This window comes from Coturnix japonica, chromosome 6, assembly GCF_054131305.1.
Source record: "Coturnix japonica strain WE chromosome 6, WE-NBRP24, whole genome shotgun sequence".
Taxonomy (NCBI): domain Eukaryota; kingdom Metazoa; phylum Chordata; class Aves; order Galliformes; family Phasianidae; genus Coturnix; species Coturnix japonica.
This window is the reverse complement of record NC_140668.1, coordinates 23,838,797-23,849,965: the sequence shown is the minus strand read 5'-3', so window position 1 is coordinate 23,849,965 and position 11,169 is coordinate 23,838,797. Positions and strand designations below refer to the sequence as shown.

At 47.6% G+C, this 11,169-nt stretch overlaps 1 protein-coding gene across 7 annotated transcripts in view; it reads right to left on the bottom strand.

Moving 5' to 3' along the window:
* The window catches only part of PLEKHG4 (pleckstrin homology and RhoGEF domain containing G4), a 68,361-nt gene that overhangs the window by 25,120 nt on the left and 32,072 nt on the right, over positions 1-11,169 (bottom strand). For all 7 annotated transcript variants that reach the window (XM_085551694.1, XM_085551696.1, XM_085551695.1 and 4 more), the window contains exons 9-10: positions 9,086-9,184; positions 8,335-8,483 (exon numbers count right to left, since the gene is read on the bottom strand). In XM_085551694.1, coding sequence (XP_085407820.1) covers positions 8,335-8,483; positions 9,086-9,184 — 248 coding nt within the window. The remainder of the gene's footprint in view (positions 1-8,334; positions 8,484-9,085; positions 9,185-11,169) is intronic.

Below are 11,169 nucleotides of genomic sequence, written 5' to 3'. Positions count from 1 at the left end.
TCCAGCAAAACACACTATCAACCGACAGGCAGACACCCTTCAGTTTTACTCCCGTGGGTCTGAAGTCCCTGCTGGCAGGAGGAAAGCACACTCACATCCCAAATGCTCGTCCTGCTGGCACAGACGAGTGGACATCTGTAACTTCAGGCACTACAGGCTGCTAACTGCAAGTGTCGTGACTGTTCTCTTGTGATGGGAAATGCTTTTCCAATCTGTCTCTGAGCTTACAGAGTTGATGTTGATGTTTCTCCTTCAATGAGGCTCATCAGCAAGCCAGACTGGTTTGCTGCGCTCTTCAGTAAGGGGGTGGAAAGGCTGGGGGAGTCCAAAGCCATCCAAACCCATGATAAAGTGGTGGCCATCTTACAATACAGCAGCTTGAAACAAGTTTTAGCTCCCACATCCTGGCAGTGTGAGCACATGGCTACACAGCTGCAGGTACTCAGCCAACTTCCCTTTATCTCAGCACATCCAACAGGACTGAAAAGGGCACTGTTACCACACAAGAAACTTCTGCTTTACTATGGGCTCCCCCACCATCCCAGCACCTCCAGCCCATCTTTCCAGGTTTGGCCTTGCTGTTTTCATGTGTTCTGCCTTGCTTGGCAAGAGCCCATTAAAACCTCAGCATCTAGTTGCGGGTCTTTCACTGCATCTCCCAGGTAACTCCATTCAGACATTATCAGTTCCTGACAGTTCAGAGCAATTCCAGCTCTCACAAAGAACCATATGGGCATTATGCACATCATCCTAAACCTCTGCACACCTCTTTCACCCACGTGCTCATTTCCACTCACCGATACACTTTCTAACCTACTTCCTAAATCATTTCTAGCATGAAGTAAACACAACAGAGACCTGCAATGAGGAGTTTCATAGGAAAATTACACCTCACACACAAACACCTATTGCTTTTTCACAGACAGAGTTTTTCCATCCCTGCCATTCCCTTCTTTCAAGGTGGCCTCAAGGGAACAAAACATACTGAAGATTTGGTTCTACCTCCACAAAGGGAAACAAAAAGACATTCGGCACCTTCTGGATCTTTTAATAGCAGCCCAAACGAATCCAAGGAAGAAAAGCAGCGTTGTTTGAAGTCAGTGGAAAGTCTTGTCTAAGCCTGGGTTTGTTTGGATGCACTGCGATTTCCCCATCCATGTGAGTGCGGTAATCAGAGCCTTTCACTGCATTCTTCCACGGTCAAATCATCCAAAGTAATTTTGCAACAGTGCAGAGTCAATGTAATTGATAGCAAAAAGGAGTAGCTTGATGTCAGTTTGTTTCTCCAAATCCTGTTTTCATTGGGCGTTTGGGTGGAAGAGGTTCCAAACATCTCCAGTTCTTTTGGAGAAGCGCCGAACGGTCGGATAATAGCAGGATAATTTTAAACCTGTCATTTATAGGAAGGCCATTTCTGCCTGAATCCTTCATAAAGCTGGGCCTGGCAGAGTCACGCTCCAGCTTTCTAAGCAATAAAATACCTGCTCTTACAGAAATACACGGCCATGGGGGCAGGCTTGCAGGTGCTGCAAGAGCTGTGCCTGCCCAGTGCCAGCAAGTGCCCTAGGAAGGAAGATCACCTCTGCCTCTGTCTGCTGCTGGGACAACTGCTCTGACTCTTGTGTAACTCAGAAGAAAGGCAGCATGATGTTTCAGTGTTAGCATCTCCTGCTCCTCCACTCCTGGTGTGCAACTCTCCGAGTTGAAGTCATGATGTGCTTTGGAAGAACAAGAATAGAATCTGGCAACTAAGGACGGCTTGGACATCACCCAGATCCTCTGTGTTGATACCTGGTTGACTTAACACTTCAAGAGAAACCCTTCCAGCTTTGCAGAGAAAGTACTGTATGCCCAAAGGCTGTTTTGCAGCAACTGAGATGCATTAGAGACTTTCCCGGCCATTACTGCATTTTGGTAGCAGCTACGGCCAGAGCTGTAATGATCCCATCAAAGGAGGTCAGCCTCAAAGGCACATGCTCATCAAGCTGCAAAGTTTGCATGCTGCCGAGGTTACAATTTGAACTTGTTAAGGTAAAGCTAATGCAGGTACCACTAAATAAACTATAATTATTCTCTGCAGCACCTACATGGCCCCAGTGGTTTTAGTTACCCAACAATGGCACCTGAGCAGCTGGCACAGCACTGAGAACCCCAAAGTGTCCTCAGAAAGGTGCAGTAGCCAAACACCAAGTGTGGGGCCGCCTGAGGGACACCCAACAGCGGGACCGGCTGAGACCACAGACCGAACTGAACCCCAGAGCACAGCAAATGTGCTGGGAAGAACTCAATTAGTGCTACACACCGCAGACCAGAACTGCCAGGAGAACCCTCTTCTGGAGCACAGTTCACACTGATGTGCCTTCAGCAGAAATATACTCCGCAGTGCCTTTAAAAGCCAGGCCACCAAGGCATACAGGTATCCAGGTGTGGTCACAAACTGCTACCTCAGATACTTTCCCCAGCCTCACCTGCACTCAGTTACAATACAAGTGTATTCATACTAGCTGATTTTAAACCCCACCAAGATCTATGAGAAGCCCCCAGCACATCAAATCACTTACTTACAGCATTCAGCCCATCCCACAGCACAGCCCCAGATAGGATATGGCACCTATTTAGGACCACCAGCTTGTGGTTTTCTACCAGCTTTCAAAACCTCCTATCTCCAAACATTACTCTATTGATGTTAATACACATTTCTGGGTTGGCTGCACTAGTGGAACAGCTGTGCCCCTGGAGTTAGGGCACAAGGCTTTCAAGACGTTCTGCTTGTATCCATATACCCACCACCACAGCAAACCAGAGTTTCCCCAATACATCCTGCTTTTACACCATCCCAGTCTTTACAATATGTGTAACAGCAGTGACCAACTCAGCAGTGGGATGCCGTGGGCTGATCCAGGAACTCCATGCAGCCCATCTAACATCCTATGTTGGAAATTAGTTGCCATTTTTTCCATGATATTTTGGAACAGATAAAAAACAACTCAGCATGACGCTCGTTACCCAATGCCCTGTTGGCATGACAAAGACTGCAAACAAGAACAAGCAAAACAGGAGCCTTCTGGGTAAAGTCCCACTGAATCCAGAGTAAGCAGCAGAAAACAAACAGAAGGAAACTGTATCCTGAAAATGCTCAAAGAGTGAGGAAGACTTACCAAAGAGCAGCTCTGTGAGCTCTTCCCTCCCTGCCAGTGCCACAAGCAGCTCCACACTGTGTTTCACTCACTGGGAACAACGACTCCTCACTTCTTTACGTGCAGAGAGACAGCAGCAGGGTTTGTTTAATGCGAGCCTAAGTGCTTTACACCAGGCTAAAACCACCACGCCAACACAGGGAACAGGTTGGACTGTCAAGAAAATGAATACCAAGCAGCACGGTGTGTTTGGATAGAAATGTCCTTGTGTGCTCCTCCCTCTACCTGACACAAACAAACAGGAGCATGGAAGAGCGCTGCCACCTGAGCACTGCTGGGGGCAAAGGGTTCTGTGTTTGTCCACAAACTCAACAGTGCTGAGGCGTCTCGTGGCTAAAGCTGCTCAACTTTGAGGCTGGTATTTCAGCACAGGTTTTCATCTCGCTTTCAAGGAATGCGGAGGGTTTATCTGAACCTAAAGATGAAGGTCTTAAAGATTAGGAACATGCAAAATAGCACACAGCTCTAAGCTACCACAGCTTCAACCACAAGAGATCCTGCATTTGCTGGCCACAGCTTCAAGCAGGCTTTGTGCTTCCTGCAATATGTGAAAGTAAAGGGAGAGAGGTGCCAGTGCTATACTCACCTTGGAGCCAGCACTGCCAATACAGCCATTAAACAGGCACCTGGGATAGGAAGACCAGTGCAGAGGAGGAGAATGATCTTATTTGCAGCAACAAATTGTGCTGCTCTGATACAGAACATGCAAAAACATCTAACTCTTAATTTCAGAGGACACAAACGAAGCAAAGATCTGATCACATCACTGGTGACCTGTCCCACCTGGTACTTATGTTCTGCCAAACCCTAAAGAAAAGTCTCCTCTGAATCCGCATAAGTTTCAAAGTTCCTTTTCACTGACCTCTGCAAAATCAGGTTGGGTGACAGGAATGACTGCACAGCTTCTCCACAGCCCAGACAATGCAGATCTGGCTCTATCACCACTTAACTGGAACTTCCCCTATTGTGACCAATGGATGAGTAAACTCAGCGTGTTGAGACAGACTGGTGCCTGGACCACAATGGGACAGCCAGGCACAAAGCAGCCCAGGATCCTTTGCAGCTGCTGGAATCGAGTTTGGTTTAGCATCAGGAACCTGGCAGCTGCTGCTCAGGAAGGCTGCTCCTTGCTGCCCATTCCCTCCGTTAGCATGTGTCCCCACCCAGGGCTCCCATCCAGATCTCCACGCCACACTAAAAATAGCCAGCTCACAAAACCAGCTCTTGGCTGCCACCACTCCCCCCTCAAAGCACAGAGGCTAACTACGCTGCCTCTGCAAACAAAAGGAGACTTCACTCCTCCGTCTATTTATAAGCTGTTTATTCACAGCTTGCAAGCACAAATTCTTTTCAGATGAGGAGTTTGGGGAAGGGATTATGATTTTTCTGGTTCCATGTAGCACAGAGCCCAGCACTCGACCTGGTCACGCTTTCACCATCTGAGCTTTTCCTCCCTTTCTTCCAGCTCTCTCATCTAATCTCATGGCTCCCATACCTGCCAGCACGTAGAACACGATGAGATTCCACTCCTGTTCCACTCTGAAATACAATTGCAGTGCTAGAACCACATGTGGGGTGTGTTCTGGTTTGACTAGCATAAGGCAGCTTTAATAAGAAATATCTGTGTTTTCTTTACTCCACTTCTGACTCACAGCATATCGAGAGGACAGAAGGTATCACTGGACACCTCCTGTTGGCAAGTGTTCCCAGCTCGTGGCTGTGCCAGAAGAGCAGCATTAATGAGAACAGTGGAAAAGGTCTGGTGGAAGACGAGGTTAAAAGTCTCTCTGCCTTGCTGCCCCGGTCTCCACACTCATGTCTTGATTTATAAGAGCTCCCACTGTTGCTGCCTGGCTTCTGGCAGCTTCCCAAGGCTCACGATGGAAGTGGGATCTTCAAAACCCACCACAAGGTAAGCAGTGTGTTAGCAAACCTCCTGCACCTGGCTGAGTGTGCTGCCTCCAAGGCACAGGCTGGTTGATTGATACAGGAGATATCCCAAAGCCAGACACACCTGCTAACCAACCCCACGTAACTGATGAACGAGTCTTTTTCATAAAGAAACTCCTGTCCAAAAGTGCAAAAAATCCTATTGTTAGCATTGAAGTGGTGGATGTCTGTGTGACACTTGTCCACACAACAGATGGCATTTCAGTGCCCAGAAAGGCTGGGACAGCAAAACCTGGAAAGTGTTCAACTGCTGTGCTAACAGCCCTGGGGAAGCACTGAGCTCTTCAGCGCTGGCGTGATGCAGATGTGCTGGGTTTAAACACTGTTGGCTCCACTAACAATAAATAAGCAGCAAAACTGACTTCAGCAGCTCACCTGCACCTCCAGGTCTTCCTTTCCCTCTTCAGACAAGCAGTTGGATAGGTACAGCTATCATTTACAGCAGTGCTTAGTGAGAAAGGGTATGCAGCCTCCAAGTCAGCTCATGCTGGGACCAGAGAGGGAAGAGTTACCACTGGGAGCCACAGTTGTGGTGCTACAGCATCCCTCAAGGCAGAACCACACTTAGGGGCTCCTCCCAGAGCACAGGTCAGATCTGAGCAGCACTGAGGTCCCCCTGCTCTGTGTCACTGAACACTGATGGGCATCTTGGCTCCCTGAGAGGACACAGCAGGGAAAGATGCCAAAACCAGCCCCAAGGGAAGTTTCATTACTACTGAATGACTAGAGCAGGGCTTGTTTGCTATGCATTTCCAAATGGCACTTGGCAGATAGCATCCAACTACATAGAGCACAAGCCTTCTTCCTTGCCTATTTTAGGTTACTATCTCTAAACTGCAATCAAGCTTTAGTTACATGATTTTCTTTTTGCTACAAGCCTTAAAAGCTAGCAGACTGCATCCCCTGCAAAAGTGGGCAGGTCTCTTGCTTCTGTAACCCCACAACAAAGGTTCCTGTTCATAGCTGGCCTCACAACTTCAGATGAGGAAGTCTGGGATGCCTTGAGCCTCTGCTTCATCAGCCTTCTGCACCACAAGAGAGAAAACTAAACCAGTGTGACAAGTGATTAACAAGAGCCAAGAGAAGACTTAGAAGGCTAAAACCATTTCATTTTTGGATGTACGTTATGATGGGGGAAACTGAAGACTTCAGCACTGATCTACATTTTCCAGTTCAAGGGATCAAAAAAGCAATACCACAGGTTCTGCTGGTCACACAGACACAATAGCACTGCTCCATTTTCACGTGTTCCAAAAGTTCAGCATTGGACTCACATACATCAGCAGACACTCCATGCTAGCTTTAGCAGGCCAACCACAGTATTTTAGTACAACTCTGCTTTGACCCTATCCGTTAAGGCAGCCCGTAAAAGCACGATGACAGGAGCCTTTGCAAGGTTAACGGGACACAGAACCTCTCCTATCTGAACACACCAGCTTGGACAAAAGGAGCTATGTGAGCAAGTGCAGAGCCATAGAAGATCTAAAAGCAGCAGTGCCCTACGCAGGGCTCTTTGGCTGTGTAATGGGAGGTTTCACCCTTGTCTGAAAGGATCCTGGAACAGTGAAGAGCCCTCTGCCCTGAGCACGAGTTGCATGACAAGCAGGCATTTCCTTATTTGAAAATACCACATGGATTTTAGTTTCTGCAACTGATCCACAAGCTAAAAAGAAAAACATAAATAAATAACTTCTTCCGTCTGCTTTCATTTATCCTCCCCAGGCTGGAGAGAGCCTCACAGCACACACACCCCATTCATACTGGCAGGCAGAGAATATGACCCAAATTAAGCAGAGAACACACTCCACAGCCTCGGCATGTGCTAACAAACACCACGCAATCAAAGCACTGCGTGTGTGTGTTCCACCCCTATCCTCACTAAGGTAATCAAAGCAGTAAATTATCCTTTGAGGCTCTGTCAGGTCAGGTTTCAAAGTTGATAATTTCCCTGCACACGAACACATGTTTAACTTAAAACCAAAACAAAACATAAAGCGCATACATGTTCCCCTCATTCTCTTAAGACTGTGAAGTTGCTGTGTGTTGCTTAAAAACAGAACAAAATAAAGCCACACAAAACACAACCGCCCGCATTATCTTCACCTCTCTCATGTCTGAATAAATATGCTCTGTTGTCCTTATTCTGCCCAAAGCTGCACCAGGAGCACTGTGTGGCAGATCAGCAAGAGAAGCGTGCCCCCGTGGCTTGCCAGAGCTGCTGCAGGAATCACAGTTAGCATGGAGAAGAAACGGTTACAGTGCTTGTCCCCAAAACATCCACCCCTGCCTTTCCAGTGCAACTCCCACAGTCACCCACTTGTCAGTGAGAAACATTCTTTCCCTTGCACTTAGGTGAGACACCCTGCAAGCTATTTTCTTATCTTCCCTCTGTTCCCTCTTCTAAAACCTCTCTGCCTGTGATGGCAACAGAAAGCTTAATTAGGGAAGGCTGCAGCTGTGCGGGGCTGTTCCTCACTCCCACCACCCGCTATGCCCCGGCCATACCCACGCACCAGCACTTATCTCACACCCAGGCTGGAAGCTCTGGGCTGCAAGGGAATGCCTCGCTGTTTGCACAGCACATAGCACAGAGGACTTCACACGCTGATAGGCTTCAGGTGTTTGATAGTACAAACAGGAGTTGTGCAATGCCCCGGGGATTTCAAACAGCTGGCCTCTCTCATTCCCCTGCTTCTCACAGGGATTCTGCAAGTGGGCAGCGGATATTTGCTGTGCAAACCACACCAATGTGAGAAGAGATCAGAGTTTGCAATAGCCAGAAAGCACTCCCCTCAGCTAAAGGTCCTTGGAAATCCCCTTCATAAGGAGTGCCCTGGCAAATCATGCAGCCTTGGACCCAAACATCCATTGCAGACACCATCAATTACAACTTTTGCTTTAGAGGCACAAAAAGTATCCTACCCTTCCCTCACTACAGAAGGTGTGGGATTTGGTTTGGAAAAGAAACCTAAGTAACCATCTAGACGAACCCACTCACCGAGTTTAGAGAAAAAGCAGCCAGCATAAGAGTACAACTCTTATGCTTTTCACCTTCATTTATCAACAGAAGCCCTTCCTACCCAAAAAACTGCTCACTAGATTGCACCAATGGGTCATCTCCAAGAATGCCACTGCCCACTTGGTGCTCACCTCCAGCTCCTCTTTTCCCCCCTCTCTGGGGGCTCACCTGTAGTCCTGGGTAAGGGTGACACAAGACTCCTCCTTCCTCAGCCTGGCCAGTAGTGCTCCACCCTCCAGCTGCAGCCTGACCAGCCGTGCATCCTCAAGAACATTCTTCATCAGCTGCCTGTAGTTCCTCAGCAGCACAGCAGCCTCCTGAGGGATTGCAAGAGTGAGAGGAGATGTTAACACAACATAAAGTGAAGAGGGAACCAGTAAAAAGCCAGAGGCCAACCCAAACCAAACCACATCTCACCTTGTCCCACCCTAGGAAAGAGGGAGTCTGGTTCCCAGGGCTGTTTCTCTCATGCCTGCCAAGGCCAAAACGATAAACAGCATTCCCTATTGCTCTCAATACTCCATCCCACCAAACTAAAACTGAAACCCACTCCCTGTTGTGTTCTACATGCTGGGCACAGAACCATTTTTTCATCCTTGTTTTCCTCTGACAGCTAACTCCTGCTGTTCTCACAGCCTGGGCCTGCTGAAAGATGCATACAAGAAGATCCAGAGAGGCTCCTGCAGTTATCTTCCACCACTGTGATGCTGGGATACAATGCAGAACAGGCAGCAATTTCCCACCACACCAGTGGTTCAGAAGCTTCTCAAGAGGAGGGGATAATGCTTACAAACAGCTCTCAGAATGACCTGCCTCTACACCTTTCACATTCAAAGTTAGGGCCTTTTTGCAGCTCTTCAGCTTCCTGCTCTCTGCTGCCCCCAGCTCACCTCTGGTGCAAGGTTAGGGACAAGATTACCTCAGCTCTTTCTGGTAATTTTCCAGATTCCACTTTATGAATGGCTCCCTGGAGAAAGGCAAGAGCCCCTTGGCATCCCTGTAGCAAGTGTTCCAGTTTCTGTAAGAGAGAAGGACAGAGGCAGAAATTAATGTCTCACAGCTGATGAGAAAGCTACCTTTTCAGCATGCAAAAGATTAAATGGAAGAAAAAAAAGCCAAGAGAGGATCAAACACATGAACCCAAAGGTTCAACTGCACCATTTGGCAAGGCTGGATGAGCAGAAAGAGGCCCACGAGCCAGCACAGCCTTCAGATGCATTACTCTGTATGGACCTTGCAGACTTCATGGCGTGCCTGGACCATGCTTTAGAGAAAAGAAAATCAGTGCAATTACGTCCCACCTTCTTCTACAATTAGCATTTCTTCTAACTTCCCACTAGGATGAATCACTGCACACTCATTTTTGGAAGAACAAAACTTAGAAGTAGTACTTGGAATCTCTATACTTTAAATTATCCCCTCTTCTTGCTAAAAGTAGTGTAAATTAAAGGGCAGGAAACTGGAAAGCTTCCACAATTAAAGCACCTTAAAGTACCAGCAAATCTGAAGGCACTTCTCTCTTCTGGGGAAAAAGAACAACCCAAAGAGCCATTTCACACATAGGTGAGAGAAGACAGGACTTTCCTACAAAGTCATTGTTAGAAGCCTAAAGACTCACAGATGCCACCTTCCAGCCACTGAAGAAAAGTTATTCAAAAAGAAAAGTAAAGAAAAGGGCAAATGGTAAAAGCTGCTGTTTGTGTTCAGTTGAATTCAGCCGCCTCTTTGGAGTGCTGAACAGCCCCAGAGGGGACAGATTAGCAGGCAGGATGCAGGTGAGCTCACCCAGGCAGGAAATAAACGCTGTTTGCCACACAGCTGCAGATCTACAAGGGTCATTAGCACATCCAGTGCATTACATAAACAGGCAAGCCATACAGACCAATTCCGACACCAAATCCCTTTGGTAACATTGTGCACGTTGTAAGACGTAGAAACAAGAGGTACTCTGATACCAAGCTCCTTTCTGCAAGAATTATCCTTCTGCACCTCAGCTTTTCTCAACTCCATCCAGAAAACTAATCCACATCCTCTTGCAAAGCCTGTCTGCTTCCTCACTGCCAAACCAACCTCAAGTTCTCAGATTCTATCCTAGGCACAGAGACTGGGCTTCACCATTTCTACTGCATCAGCATGGGGTCAGTGTACTTACAGATGAGAGTTTAAAAACAAAAATGGTCCAAAAGTAAATTGGGAAAGCTAACCTCTGGCAAGTGCTAAGCTTCACTGCCACCAGCAATATGACAATATCATCAATAATATCACAACCTGCTTCAAATCCCACACTGTGTGCCACACAGCACTCCAGGCAGTGAGATCAGAGCTGGAAGACCACCGAATCTTTTGGGAGCGCAGGAGGCAGGGTGAGCCAGTCAACTGCAATGTGGAGACAGCCAATTTGTGTGCAGCTTTACAGAGATCTAATCCTGTCTCATCTCAGTGTGCCAGATCATGTCTCAATCCAGCTTTCACATGCTCAACAAGCACATGATCCTGATCCACAGGACTTATGCTCCCTTCACGACCAGAGTGTACAAGGGGATGATTATTAGGGCCACAAATGCTATTTCTAGAGACTTCTGGCAGTCCTGCATGGCCAGCAAGACCTGCAATCTTGCCAGATATCACCAGCACATGCAGTGCTGATGGCTGCAGTGCTCTTTGCCGAGGCACCCTCCCATATGAACTGCATCTGGCCGCTGCAGTTGCAGCCCCTCCATCCCTGAGGCTTAACCTGGTTCAGCTCAAGCACTTGCAGAGTGCACATCACAACAAAGGATTCTGTTTCTTCTTTCCCTTCAAAATATGGTCAAATCTGAATTAATACAGTTCAAGCAGATGAGTTAAAAGCTGAAGTTCCTCCAGCTATGCTAACAGGCCACAGGATACCTCCATGTTACGAAGACAATGTTAGTACTCCTTTGACAACAGAAATGGTCATTTGCATCCACAGCTGTTACAGGAAACACTGCCCTTCTGTGCTTTGTAGGCTCAGCTGCTCAC